Raw genomic sequence first — 14,276 nt, 5'->3', positions numbered from 1 at the left:
TGGTTGTGGGAGTAGTAGAAGTTGTGATGGCTGTGGTAACCGTGGCAGTTTTGATGGCGATAGTGATAGTGGTGGTGGTTGTAACGTTGAGGTGAGGGTGGTAGGAATGGTGTGAGGATACTAGAATGTTGGTGATGGGATGTTTGTGATGATGGTAGTGCTGATGGTGGTGCTGGTGGTAGTGATGGTACTGGTAGTGCTGATGGTGGAGGTGGTGAGGGAGGGGTAATTTTTCTTTTTACCAGTTTGTTTTTAGTACATGAACTCATGCTTTGTAATCTGCTGCTACTCCGTCCATTCCCCAAATGTTCACCTTTTACCATCAATATCTTAAGGTAATAGTGTAGGGCACATAGCAGTTACCTTGGTTTTGAACAGAGTGAAAAATAAGTAGAGATTTCTGGGAGAACAAAGGGTGAGGTTTGGGAGTGAGAAAAGTAGTAGAAGGCAGGCAGCGTGAACTGAACTCTTCCTCCATGGGTTCCTCTGGGCAGGCTCCAACATCCGAGGGGAGCAAAACTAAAAGTTTTAGTTACCATAATGTCTGATGACCACAACACTTAGTACAGTTGCCCTACAATGTTGCCAGATGTGAACAATGCAGATCAGGGGAAATACCCACGGGTCACATCCATGTTTTGGTGATTTTTCTTGTGAATCATCTGTGATTTCTGTGTGATTAATTTCTTACTATGCTTGGTAATAAGGCAAAGTTGCATTTCCTGAACTCCTAAAGAGTCTAGCAGAGAAGAGTGAATGACATGAGGCCTGGAGAAGGAGCCCTCTTGAAAGTATTTGTAATGACTGGCAGGGGGAACTTGAGGCTTGGTGGAGGAGAACCAGTAGCTTCAGTGGGGAAAGGAAAAAACAATCAAGCCTGATTTATATGTTGTTTTGGAAAAATTATATTGTATATTTTCTAATCCCTTTGGTATAACACTGAATATTTCAAAGAGAATTGACTACAGAGGTTTGATTTTCTCTCATAAAGATGTCAGTTTGGTTAATGGTGTCACAGGAAAAATGGAGCAGTCACCTTTATTATTTGGGACACTTGCTCTTCTGCCTTTCCTTCATTTCTCAACTTCAGATCACTTCACTTCTTAAAGACTTTTTCTAATAAAACTTCAATGATTAATGACTTGAATTGTCCTTATTGCCTCCCTCAAAGTCTAGAGTTTTCATAAGAAAAGCTATGGGAGTCTCAAAGTCCTTTGACCTGGAAGAGCTTGCTCTAGATCTTTGTTCCAGACCATATGGAGAATTGGGGAGGGAGTTCTTATCTTCATATGAATCTGTTGACTGGTCTGTCTTTGCACACAAAGCATGGCAACATATTAAAAAACTTATTAGTACCTACCAAGTCCTGGCTGTTTGACTTTACTGCATAGTATTCCTTGGTCCAGATACATGTGACCATCACATTGTTTTTCCCCTAGTACAGACTCTGTCCAGCATCTCAGAACCAAAGGAGGTAGCAGGGCAGAAAGAACTCAACCTCCTCACCTCACAGCAATGTTCAAAGCACAGAGGCCACTTCTTGTTCAAGTTCTCCCCAAAATCCATGAGTCCTCAGAATTGAGGATCACATTCCTACCTCCTGACTTTTATCCTTAGATTTAACCTTTCCTGTGAGTGAATGATATGTCCCAAAGTACACTGGCCTCTTGTGAAACAGCATCATGATTTTAAAGCCCAGAGTGCCAGGAAAAAGGAGAAGCAGGCAGGAGACTTGAGGGATCCTGCCCAGGGTCACCTGGGAAACCTTAAATGGAGCAGCTGAGCACACAGAAGCAGCCAGCAACTTCCAGCCAGGCCTGAATTGAGGAATAAGCAGAATAGGCAAAGCCTTAACTTCTCCCAGAGGAAGAGGCTAGGAATTGGCAGGGGGTTGGAGTCACAGAGGAGCTAGTGGACAGACAGTTGCTTGATAATAGTGAAAACTAATTTGTTCACCTAATGGAGAAAAGGAGCTGAGTCCCAAAGAGCCAGCAGTCTGTAACACTGGCTCTTCCTGCTCATGGTCTAGTCTCCAGACACATTCATTGATGTCACTGGCCCAGAGCCAAGGAGACAGAACTGGAGATCTTCAGGGTACTAGATGCTGTAGGATAGGGATGCGATGTGTTGAGTGTCAGGGGAGGGGGTGCAGTTGGTAGGGAGAACAGAGAGCACTGAGCAAAGGCAAATGGGAAGGGAATGTGTCGCAATGTATCACTGTGGGTTGGGAAAGAGCATGGTCTCAGGAGCCTCAGTGGGTGGACTTAGCTCCTTGGAGTGAAGTCCAGGTCTGGGAGATGCACATTGAGTGGAATGGCTGAATAGACTGAGGAGTAGGAAGGGGATGATGGAGGCATTGGTGCTGGTGTAAGAAGCTTATATACCCTTAGGTGTTAGTGGCTTATGCCTGGAATATTAGCTACTCAGGAGGCTAGGCAGGAAAATCCATGAGACTCTTATCTCCAATTAACCAGCCAAAAACTGGAAGTGGAACTGTGACTCAAGTAGTAGAATGCTAGCCTTAAGCAATAAAACTAAGGGGTAGTGCCTAGTCTAGTTCAAGACCTAGTACCAATACACACACACACACACACACACACACACACACACACACACACACACACAGGGGAATAGCACACACACGTCCTGGGAAGTGATTTGAACCCAGGAGGAATTCATGTGGCACTAATGGGTTCAGGCTGCTGGGTGCATTGGGAAGTCGACTTGGGAAGATGTTATTGCAGATTTGGGGGTGAGGAATATGGATTGGAGCTGTGCCCAGGCCTGTAGGGATGGAGAAGGAACAAGTAAATAAAGCTGTGAAAATAGAAAGAGGCAGAGTCACACGGGTGGCCTGGGCAGCCCTGTGTAGTTGGACTATTCCAGCACTGGTCAGTTGTCACAGGGAGGGACCAGAAGACATGGTAGTTCACAAGATCACATACCTTTGCATGGCAACAGCATTTATTGAAACATAGATTGGTACAACCCAGAAGGCAAGGCACCCACAGTCATTAACCAGAGGAGGACCCAGGAAATGGCTTAACCTTCTCCATCCCTCCACCAGTCCTGCAGTGGACAGACCCCTCCTGGAGATCACAGGGAGGAGATCTGGAACAAATATGGAGTCTTTGAAATGTGTAAAGGTGCACTGGACAGTAAGACCTGTCCAAAGTCCCCTAACCAGGGGTTGTAGGCAAAAGCATATCCCAGACATTGGGTGTTTGGGGGAGGATGGATGGAGCAGTTAGCCCAGAGGAAGTCAGGCAACCAGAAAGATGGGTTAAACACAACAAAGGAGAAACTGGCAGGTGCTGGCTCTTGTGCTACTGCGGAGGGCCTTCCTCTCAGGTTCTTGGTTGTGGGAAGACCGGGCTTGGTGGTTAGGATCATCCTTTGACTCAGGAAGGCCTAGCTCCCATACTGTGCAAGCCACCCTGGGTGACTGTTCAGAGAATGATATAAATTGACTTGCGGGTCTCTGGAGTTAAGAAAGGGCTGGGAATGACCCTCTAAGGAAACCAGGAGAGAACTAGGAAAACTAGCTCCCTAAAATGAGGAGGGGGAGGGGAGAGAGCACCCTCTTAGGGTCCTTCCTGCTTGAGAACATCTGGAAGGTTCTGGAAGCAAGCATACATTTTCCATTCACACATCACTCAGTGCCAGGGCAGACCCAGGAGGGGCCAGCCAGGTGGCTTTTGGCAGAAGGCCCCAACGTTATGCAAAGCGGACTGACCGGCTGCTCCCACAGCTGAAGCTGGAGGAGCGGGGTTGGCATGGGGAGCAGGAGTCGGGGGCCATCACTGTAATGCTGCCCCCTGTGGCTGAGGGGCCAGAGGTGATCTGGCGCCCTGGGGTGGTACCGTAAGTGAGTCCCCCACAGCTGACTCCACCGCGCGAACTGCTGACACCTGTGGGAAGAGCAGACAGGACTGGGTGACGGGCTTGCTGGTGGGGTCTTGCCCAGCCAAGACCGATCCAAGTGAGTAGCATCGTAGGGGATGCCTCCTCCTCAAGGAGTCCAGGGGTCAGTAGTGCAGGCCCAGTTCCTCTAGCCTCAGCCTATCTGAGACTCCTTCCCCCAGCCTGCACCTCCCTGTGTCTACCAGAAGGGGTGCTCAACTCTATTTTCTCTACCTTCTCTAGTGCTCTAGTGAGAAGGCTGCAGAGGAGGAAAAACTCTCAATTAGGGGAACACTGAATCCTAAGGATCAGGTGGGGGGGGTGTCCAGCTTTGTCATCCCCAAAGCCATTTTCCTCAGAGTATTTCAAGCAAATACTTACAGACATTCACAGAGCCCACGCCTTCGCACAGCCTAGAGGAAAAGAGAGTTCCATTAGTTCTAGCAATGAGCTTGAGTCCTTGAGACAGATGGTAAATTGAGGCCAACCAGGGTTAACCTGTGTCCTGTGTATAGAAGTCGGAGGGACTCCCCGGACTCGGCCTTGAATCGCATTTCCTTTCTTTAGTGGTTCTCTATCCATGAGGATGAATGAACCCTCCTGTTTTTTGTTTTTGTTTTCAGTTGTGGTTGTTGTTGTTTTAGCAGTGGTGAGAACCTTATCTCTATACATAGCCTCCAGTTGGAGTGCTGGGCAGTTGGAGAGCTCACTGCAACCTCATATTTCAAGTGGATGAAGAGCTCTGTGTATATGGAGTACTTCTTCATTATTGCACACAAGCCAGACTCAAGGGAAGATAGGCAATAAGAATGAGCTTAGAGGCATATGACTTAGGGGCAGGCCCCACTTCTATATTGTCCTGTGTAGCCACAGGAAAGGCATTGACTCGGAACTCATCTCCTGTAGAGGAGAAAAATGATCCCTACCATAGGGAACACAAAATGATTATTTAGCCCAGAAGCATTTAGTAGAATGGCATTAATATCGAAGGCTAACCTGCCCTAGCCTGCAGAATTGTAGGCCACACTTGGGCTCAAGATAGTTCACTCTAGAAGGAACAGGGTCTCCATCTTTGGGCCTATCCTGATTGCCTCCCAGGATTAGGTACATGCAGAGTCCTTCTTTGTCTCACCTGTGCTCCTCGCCCTCCAGCAGGCGCCTGTAGGTGGCGATCTCGATGTCCAGGCCCAGCTTGGAGTTCATCACCTCCTGGTACTCCTTCAGCAGGCAGGCCATGTCCTGCTTGGCCTTCTGCAGGGCACCCTCCAGCTCGGCCAGCTTGCAGCGGGCATCAGTGAGGGCCGCCTCACCCTGCTGCTCTGCCTCGGCCACAGCAGCTTCTAGCTTGGCACGCTATGGGGAGATGTGAAGAAAAAGTGAGCGGGGAGAGAGAAAGAGAGCCAAAAGAGACAGAGCTAGACAGAAAAGGAGACAGAGAGATAGAGAGACAGAGACACGCAGAGAGAGCAGGACTTAGCTCAGGGCTAAATGGATAGAGATCAGGCAGGGGAGGAGTCTTCTGGAGACAAGGCTGAGCCCATCACAGGTAAGTAGGGCTATGAACCTGGACAAGAAGGTGGATGGGCTCTTCCTGATCTCTCCTTCCTAGTGCTTTTGCAGGTGGCCTAGAAAGGTTCTAGAGTCTTCTTTTGGAAGTCGGTGGTCCAGCTCATCCCAGCTCAAGTGATACGTAGTTTGGCAGGGGGAGGCTGCCCTCTATCTGGTCCCTGTTTCCTCATAGGCCCAGTATGAGGCTAGATTAGAGTCAGGATTTTGCACATCTGGGCCGGAGGGTCTGGTTTTTCAGACCACCTGTGCTGCCTCTGGGAGTCGTCCCAGTACCTTACCTGGCTCTTGGCATTCTCAATCTCAGCCGTCAGCCTCTGGATGATGCGGTTCAGCTCATTCAACTCCTCCTTGGTGCGGCGCAGGGTCTCCCCATGTCGGATCACTGTGGCCTTCATCTCCTCACACTGCAGGGGGTGGGGGAGGTGGAACCAGAGGCTCAGGATAGAATACTCTAGCCATGCAGCATCTCACCAGTAGTGTGCAGTAACTGTACAATGCTAAGCTCATGCAAACTCACATGGCAGCCTTTCCATACTGCTCTAGCCTCAGAGCTGTTGCCCCTCCCTTAAAAAAAAAAGCATCCTCAAAGTAAGAAAGGCCCATTTGGAATAGACATCTTACATTGTTCCCTGTCTAGGAGGCACTCACCTTGGTGCGGTACCAAGACTCGGCTTCCGCACGGCTGCGACTGGCTACATCATCATATTGAGCCTTGATCTCAGCAACTACACAGTCCATGTTAAGGTCCCGGCTATTGTCCATCTTGACGATCACTGAAGTGTCTGAGATGTGGGCTTGGAGGACACGGATCTCCTGTGGGGCCAATAGCCAATGCATTTGGATCTAGTGTCTGATCTCAGTCATATTTCCCACCCCTGGGGACGGTATTCACTCCCTAGGGGAGGGAAGATGACTGGTCAGAAATGTCTTGTAGCTCTTGCCACTACTACCTTCATTCACACACAGGCACAGCATAAAACAATAAAGCTGTCCAGGCAACAGTGGCTCACACCAGTAATCCTAGCTACTCAGAAGGCTGAAATAGGAGAACTACAATTTAAAGCTAGCCTGGGCAGGAAAAGTTGGAGAGAAGATAATCTCCAATTAACCACAAAAAGATCAGAAGTAGAGTTGTGGCTTAAGTGGTAGAGTCTTAGCTTTGAGCCCAAAAGCTCAGGGACAGCACCCAGCACCTGAGTTCAAGCCCTAGTATTGACACACACACACACACACACACACACACACACACACACACACACACAAATGCAAAACAAAATGAAAAAGCTGAAAGGGGTCCTAGATTTTACCTGGGGACAGCCTTTGACTTGACACATGGGCATAAGTGGGGTTGGATTGAATGGAAAGAAGAGTAGCTTATCCCCTTTGGAATATACATCCGTCACCTCTCAGCTCCTGTTTGGCTCCCCATCTATATACCGTTTCATGGTGAACATAGACTGACTTCCATTCAGACCAGTGCACACATGCACAGTCCAACATGCAAAGAGGTGCTTACAGACCCACAGAGGCCAACCTTGCACATACCCCTACTTTGGCACACATGTGAACACAGGTGGATGATACACAAGCTCACACAACCTGTTCTATGCTGTGGCACGATCTTGCACTGGGGCTCACCATCTTTTCAGCCACCCTGCACAATGGCAAACACATGTGCACACAGACACTTTCAACCTGTTCCCCTTTCTTTGCATTTCTCTCCACCAGTCCTGGCTGGGTTGGCAGGCACCTCTCACCTCTTCATAGAGGCGCTTCAGGAATCCTGACTCCTCCACCAGAGCCTCCACATTGGCCTCCAGGTCTGATTTCCGCAGGTAAGCACAGTCCACATCCTGGCAGTTAAAAGGGAGAGTTTGGTGTGTGGGAGGGGCTTGCATGTGGGAGGGGCATGCAAACAGGAGGGACTGTTTGTGGGAGGGGCTTGAATGTATGACAGGCACATGTGTGGGAGGGGCATGCATGTGGGAGGGGCTTGCTGTGGGAGGGGCTAGTTTGTGGGAGGGACCAAAGAAAAGTGATCCAGTGACTATATCCATGCTGGTCGTAACACAGGTGAGTCCATTTTCCCTCACCTCTTAGCTCTGCAACCGGCCTCTTACCTTCTTTAGAACCACAAACTCATTCTCTGCTGTGGCTCTCAGAGCCACCTCCTCTTCATACCTGGGTATGGGGAAGAGAAGGGCTGGAGCTGAGAGGCTCGACCTTGAATTCCACTCCAGCTCTCAGTCAGTTTTTCCAGGGGTCACAAGGGTATTGACCCTCTTCTGATGGTACCTTGTCTTCTCTATAATCTTTCTGTGCATTGTTCTGGGGCTAGTCCTTGTCCCAATCTGGCTTTGCTGCACCTGAGTCCTGACTCTAAGAGGAGCACATTCCAACTCCAAGTCTAACATCATCTGTGCATTTTGGTCCAAAGACAGTGTATCATTAGTAGGAAAAGCACAGCAAAGCAGTCGAAAGTGGATGCACAGAGCTGTAGGTCTCCCCAGTGTTTCCTTTCCTCATTTCCCTGGGAGGTAAATTCAAGACTCATAGATCTGCCAGACGGTAGAGGGGAAGGAACACAGGTGTCTGAGGAAACCTAGGTCCCACTGGACAGCCCCTCTGGGGCCCAGGGAGACCTGTTAAAGGAATCTTAAAGAAGCTGCTATACACAGAAGCTATGGACAGAAGCTTCCAGACTGCACTCTGAGTTGCCCCTGAGGGTTGCAAATGCACTTACTTTTTCTTGTAGCCCTCCAGCACCTCCTGCACATGGTTAAGCTCTGAGGCCAGCCTCCCACTGTCAGCCTCCACACACTCAGCCTCCCTCCTCAGCGTCTCGATGTAGCCACCAAAGAGTGGCTCCAGGTTGCTCTCGCAGCAGCGCTGGTTCTGGTAGAACTGCCATTTGGTCTCCAGCAGCTTGTTCTGCTGCTCCAGGAAGCGCACCTGCCATTAGGGTAAAGGAGAGAGGCTCAAGAGGGAGCCATAAGGGTGCCAGTACCCTCAGAGCTCTCTTTGCTCTTGCATAATGATGGGGTTGAGAGTTTGGGTCTCAAGATGCCCCATTCTAGCATCCCCCGCAGAGAGGTAGAGATAGTAGGAGAGAAAGCAAACCTGACTTAGCTCAAAGCCACCAAGTCTTGGTTCTGTCAGTTTAATTGGGCAAGTTATTTAACCTCTTGATGCCATATTTTCTGCCTTCCCAAACAGAGATGATTTGTGATACAACTGATGTCAAGATTGAACCAGTTCATACATGCAAAGTGCTTGTTAACAGTCTCAGACACATAGTAAAGCACAGCAAGCCAATCTAACTAATTCATCTAATTAGTAGTTGTCCCTCAATTATTCATTTATGCAACAAACATTTCTTCAATATTTACTACGCATGTCCTGGCAGGGCCTGGGCTAGGATGCACACACATATAGACATCTATCCTTAGTTTAGCTTTTTATTGTTGTTGTTTTTTTTTTAAATTTAATTTAATTTTATTTGTGAACATACTGTACAGAGGAGTTACAGTTACATGGGCAGGATAATGCGTACATTTCTTACCAAGCATTGCAGCCTCCTCCTTTGTTTACCCTTCACATCCCTTCCCAGCCTCCCCCCTCCCCCCCTAATCCCAATCCTTCACCCCCCCCTCCCCCTTATTGTTGTTTTGTGTGTGTGTGCTGGTACCAGGGTTTGAACTCAATGCCTGGGCACTGTCCCTTAGCTTTTTCACTCAAGGCTGGTGCTCTACCACTTGAGCTACAGCTCTACTTCCAGCCTTTTGGTGGTTAATTGGAGATAAGAGTTTCATGAACTTTCCTACCCATGTCCAAGCTGGCTTTGAACTCATCAAGTAGCTAGGATTACAGGCAAGAGCCACTGCTGCCTGGCCATTATCATAATTTTACTACCAGTATATTCCACATGAGGACATTGAGACTCCTGTATGAAAAGACTAGCTCATCGCAAGTGACGTAGTAAGGATTCAATGTTTCTTGAGTCCTGCCCACTGCCTCACCTGCCCACCATAGTGAGTCTTAGAAGCTCATCAAAACTCCGCTCCATTCATCACCTCTCCCATTGATTGGGTCATTAACTAAGATCACCAAAGGAAATATGCTAAGGGGAAGTCATTAACTGTTCTAGAACTAGGATTCCAGAACCCCAAGCCTGGTCCTATTCTGGCTGCTCCCTCCCTTCTAGGGCAGACTCTCTCTCCTCCTTTGGAAACCAGTCTCCTAGCTGTGAGGACTTTTTACACTGCCCACATTTGTGGGTCCCCTCCTGCCAGCCAGGGCCTCTCCCTATCTATATTCTACACTTCCATCTATGATCAGACTGGTGTGGTCTGCTGTTACTCCTCTTCTTCTAATCCTGTCTTTGGAAACTAACAATAACAACAGCTGAGTACTGTTTACCAGCAATCCTGGTGCTTGAATTCATTCGTCCTCACTCAGGCTGAAAATACAGGTCCTGCTCTCCAGACCACAACCTGCCTGGGGTCTCACATGGCTGAGTGGCACAACAAGGTCTTAGGCAGGCTGTGTGCCCACAGCAGCCCTGGATCCTTTCTGGTGCTGCCTGGGCCATGAGCCACAGTGCCTTCTATTCTCATTATTCTCCATTCATTCTATGCCCACTGCCCAGACCGAGTTTTCAGGGCCAGCTCTGCCCCTGCTATTTTGTCTTGACTTCAAGAGTACGTACGCACACTGAAGACCACAGATGCCATTTCCACACCACACCTGGACTTCAGTAAACTTTGCCAGTGATTACAAATGATGAGCTGGGTGCCAGTGTCTCCCTCCTGTAATCTTAGCTACTCAGGAGGCTGAGATCTGAGGATAGTGGTTCCAAGCCAGCCCAGCCAGGCAGGAAAGTCTTCATCTCCAATAAACTACTCAAAAAAGCTAGAAGTGGTGCTGTGGGTCAAATGGTAGAACACAAGCCTTGAGCAAAAGAAGCTCAGGGATAGTGCCCAGGCCCAGAGTTCAAGCCCCAGAACTGGGGGAAGAGGGGAGAAGAAAGATGATAACAAATCCATCTGCTTAGATAACAAAGTCTGCATTGTTTTCCCTTTGCTGTCCCAAACTTGCCTCTCCAATAGATCAGGGACCTTCCTGAGGGAAAGCAGAACAAGGCCCTCTCTGGACCATCCCAGGCTGCACTGACCTTGTCGATGAAGGCCGCAAACTTGCTGTTGAGACACTTGATCTGCTCCTTCTCCTCATGCTTCACGCACTGCGCATTAGGGTCGATCTCCAGGTTGAGGGGAGTCAGGAGGCTCTCATTGACAGACACGGTGGTGATGCATGGGGGGCTGGGCCCGCAGACACCCCCTGAGCGGTAGCCAAAGCTGCGTCCATAGGAGCCAGAGCGGAAGCCCCCCACTGCCATGCGGGGCCCGCAGGATCCCGGGTTACACAGGCTGCGGCTACTGAAGCCAGTGAGCCCCCGGTAGCAGGAGACCCCACGGTAGGGAGCAGCACTGATACAGCAGCGGTTGCCAGTTTTGGGGGCTACAGCAGAACAGGAGCTGAAGTTCCTGGTGACCCCACATCCTGAGCTGATCCTGTAGGAGAGGGAGGACATGGCGAGGAGGCCCGGAGCGGAGTCTGAACGGCTGTAGAGGTGGTTGGAGGTGACTGTGGGTTGCAGTGAGAAGCTTAGGATCTTTCTGGTCTCTCTGATCCTCCCTGGGCCTTTTTATTGCTGGAGAGAGCTGGGCTTGTTGGCTGCATAAAAGGAGTGAAAAGCCATTTTATGTTGTTTATGGGCTTGGGGAGGTTGCCAGCAACTCCCCAAGGACTCATCTTAAAGGTGAGGTCAGAGGCGACTGGAGCTCCGTAAAGTATTGAAGATGTTATTAGGGACACTATACGTTTGCACTTTTCATCTTCAAAGCTCGTTTACACACATTAAGCAATTAATTTTCTTGCAGTCTCTCTCTCTGTCTCTCTCTGTCTCTGTCTCTGTCTCGCTCTCGCTCTCTGTGAGATGGTCTCAACCCACACTTGGAGACAGATTTGAACTCCACAACCGTCCGGGGGTGGCTGGGTCTTGAGGGTTACGGGTGGTAGGGCATCCCTTCCAGGGAGAAGTTCTAGGGGTCTGAGGTTGACTAAAAGAGGTTGCCACTCTGTGGCTCCACACAGGCAATCCCATCAGTTTCTCAAGAGCCCATAGTTCGGCAGCGCCCACAGCTAGCCAAGCAGTCCCCCCGGAATATGGCTTAGAGCCCAAGAAGGTCATTTGGATCATGCTCTCTCTCCAGCACAAAGGGCCAGAGCCAATGAATCTCATGGAATCTTCTGGATTCCGGCACATCTGTTCCAGAACGCTTAACTCCTCACTCAGCAAAAGTGAAAAGCACTCAAGTCTCAGTGGCCACATAATGAGCACCTGTAGATGGATATTAGGAAGACTGCTTTGGTCACTTTCTTCCTTGTGGACAGGACCTAGGAGAAATTATCCAGGTTATTTTGGGATAACCTGGTGGCTGTAAACTCATTCTGGGCACCTTCCCTTTTCTTTTTAAAAAGAAATCGATTGTAGCTGGGCGCGGGTGGCTCGTGCCTGTAATCCCAGCTACTCAGATCTGAGGATGATGGTTCAAAGTCAGCCCGGGAAGAAAAGTCCATGAAACTCTTATCTCTAATTAACCACTAGAAAACTAGAAGTGGATCTGTGGCTCAAAATGATAGAGTATTAACCTTGAGCACAAAAGCTCAGGGACTGTGCCCAGGCCCTGAGTTCAAGCCCCACGACTGACAAAAAGAAAAAGAAAAACAAAAACAAATAGATCTTGGATACCTCCCTTCTGTCTAAGACCCTCCAGCCAGAACTGTAACCCACAGAGTTCAGAGTCTGCCCTGCACAAGTGGAAATGGAGTGATAGCCAACTCTTCTCTGAGACCCCCGGGGGACTTGGGGGAGGGTCCTTGTCCTCCAAACACTTCTACTTTCCAGTGTGTCCTCAGGCCACTTATTAGGATAATGTTGGCTGCTCTAATAGTGACTGAGGATATGCTTTCTGCTCTCAGGGAGGCTAGCCTGGCACTCAGGGGGTGTCAGAAACTTGAAGAAGAGCTACTGAACTTCTCTCAGAGGGGATTCTTCCTTCAGGGAACCTTCTAGAATCAAATGCTGCCATTGCCATTCTCTAAACTCTCAGTAAGGTGCCCTACATTCTGTCCTGGGTCTTTCATGGCTAGTTACATTCAGGTCTTCCCCTGGCCTGAGGTTGATGGAGCTTTGCCACCGCATCCCACATTTGTTCTTCAGGAAGGAAAAGAGAGCCCTTGGGCAGCTGGCTGGGTAGGGCAGGTGCTCACCAGTGGTTCCTAGAAGACATTCGCATCATGTTGGTCCCTGGCAAAGCATCTGGGTTAGCTACCTGGGCAATGGAATCGGCGTAGAAAGACTCCCTAGCTGTGCAGGTTTGTGGGGAGCACTTGTAACCCCTCTGAGCCTGTTTTCTTGGCCCTAAGTGGGATTTTTCCAAAACTTGATTCTCCCTCACTGTTGGGAGAATGTGAGAGGCTGAGCTTTGGGGATCATCAACTTCTGTATAAGGAAAGGGATCGTTGCTTCCGGTCATTCCCCGCCCGCCCACCAAGTTCCCCAGGAGAGTGGGCTTATTCCAGCCCCGCCCACCTTCCTTCCTCTGCGCCTTAATGACGTTTTTACTCTTTCAAGGTTGCGTTTAATGTTTTCCTCAGCCTGATTTCACTCATATAAAAATCTTGGGTGGAGTCTGAGGGTGGATGCGGGAGCACAGTGGGTAATTCTAGTCCCGGCTTGGTATGGGGGCCCTTGGTGTGCTGTAGCTGCTACTGCTTAGGGTCCAGGAGACTCACAGGCCAGGTCAATCTGGGACAGTGGTCCTGGAAATACTCGAGCCTTTGCTGTGAAGTTGTAACACTAGAAATGGAAGTGACCCCCCAGCCCTGTGCCCGTGTCTACCTATACCCAAGCCCCTTGCTGGGCAGGATTGAGGGATGGAGGGATAGGGGGATTCTTTGCCTTGAGGGTAGGGATCTTTTAGGGGTTCGAGTGGGAGCTTGATCTCCTCTCACTGGTCATGATCACATTCACGACCCACCTGTGTGCTTTGGATTTCCCGCACCTCACCTCTCCCTCTCCCTCCAAGCCTTCTCCCAGATCACACCTTTGCCTGGAATGTTCCAGAATAGCCACCTCCTCCAGGAAGCTGCTGTGAGTTAGTCAGGGAGGCTGTAATTTCTCCTCCTCTATGTCTCGTAAAATGTCTTCTTGGGGCTTCCCAGGTAACTCCAATTATCCCCTCCCACACCCACTCATCCCTGGTGCTGCCATTCATCACCATCTCCCTTCCTCCACATAAGGGTGGGTCCTCTGCCGGACCCCACCTTTGGAGGCCCCACTGAGTGCTAGGATGCCCATTCAAACACCTGTGACTGCCTGGCATCACACTTATAATCAATCCTAGGTACTCAGGAGGCTGAGATCAGAGGATCCTGGTTCAAAGATAGCCCGCACAGAAAAGTCTGTGAGACTCCTATCTCCCAAAAAAGCCAGACGTGGAGGCGTGACCCAACTGGTAGAGTACCATTGTTGAGCGAATAAAAACTAAAGGATATCACCTGGCTCTGAGTTCAAGTACCTGCACAAAATGAAATAGTAATAATACAGATACCACGACCATGTTGAATTTTAAATCTTCCTAAGAAGCTATTTCTTTCAGGAGGACTTAAGAGATCTTTGAAAGAAGAGAGGCTTTTGCCCATTCTAGAGCTCCTGGCAACTTCTGTGATGCCCTTTG

The 14,276-nt window shown here is 49.4% G+C and overlaps 1 protein-coding gene across 2 annotated transcripts; it reads right to left on the bottom strand.

The window, feature by feature from the left end:
• Positions 1 to 3,717: 3,717 nt before the first annotated feature.
• Positions 3,718 to 11,065, bottom strand: Krt85 (keratin 85). 2 transcript variants are annotated; one of them, XM_042668764.1, is made up of 9 exons: positions 10,646 to 11,065; positions 8,216 to 8,424; positions 7,593 to 7,653; positions 7,230 to 7,325; positions 6,121 to 6,285; positions 5,751 to 5,876; positions 5,036 to 5,256; positions 4,281 to 4,316; positions 3,718 to 3,904 (listed from the first exon to the last, which is right to left on the bottom strand). In XM_042668764.1, exons 1-9 carry the CDS (start codon positions 11,063 to 11,065, stop codon positions 3,718 to 3,720), a joined length of 1,521 nt encoding a protein of 506 aa, XP_042524698.1. The 2 variants fall into 2 exon arrangements, with proteins under 2 accessions (XP_042524698.1, XP_042524697.1); XM_042668763.1 differs by having other exon boundaries at positions 3,718 to 3,911; positions 4,285 to 4,316.
• Positions 11,066 to 14,276: the final 3,211 nt, after the last annotated feature.

This window comes from Dipodomys spectabilis, unplaced genomic scaffold (genome assembly GCF_019054845.1).
Source record: "Dipodomys spectabilis isolate Male_0828 unplaced genomic scaffold, ASM1905484v1 ptg000477l, whole genome shotgun sequence".
In the NCBI taxonomy this organism is placed as follows: domain Eukaryota; kingdom Metazoa; phylum Chordata; class Mammalia; order Rodentia; family Heteromyidae; genus Dipodomys; species Dipodomys spectabilis.
This window is presented reverse-complemented; position numbering and strand designations above follow the sequence as displayed.

Coding starts and splice junctions, on each gene's coding strand:
- Krt85 (XM_042668763.1), bottom strand. CDS start 11,065: ATGTCCTCCCTCTCCTACAGGATCAGCTCAGGATGTGGGGTCACCAGG. Junction 8,425..10,645: donor TTGCGGCCTTCATCGACAAG/GTCAGTGCAGCC, acceptor CCCTAATGGCAG/GTGCGCTTCCTGGAGCAGCA. Junction 4,317..5,035: donor CTGGAGGGCGAGGAGCACAG/GTGAGACAAAGA, acceptor CTTTTCCTCTAG/GCTGTGCGAAGGCGTGGGCT.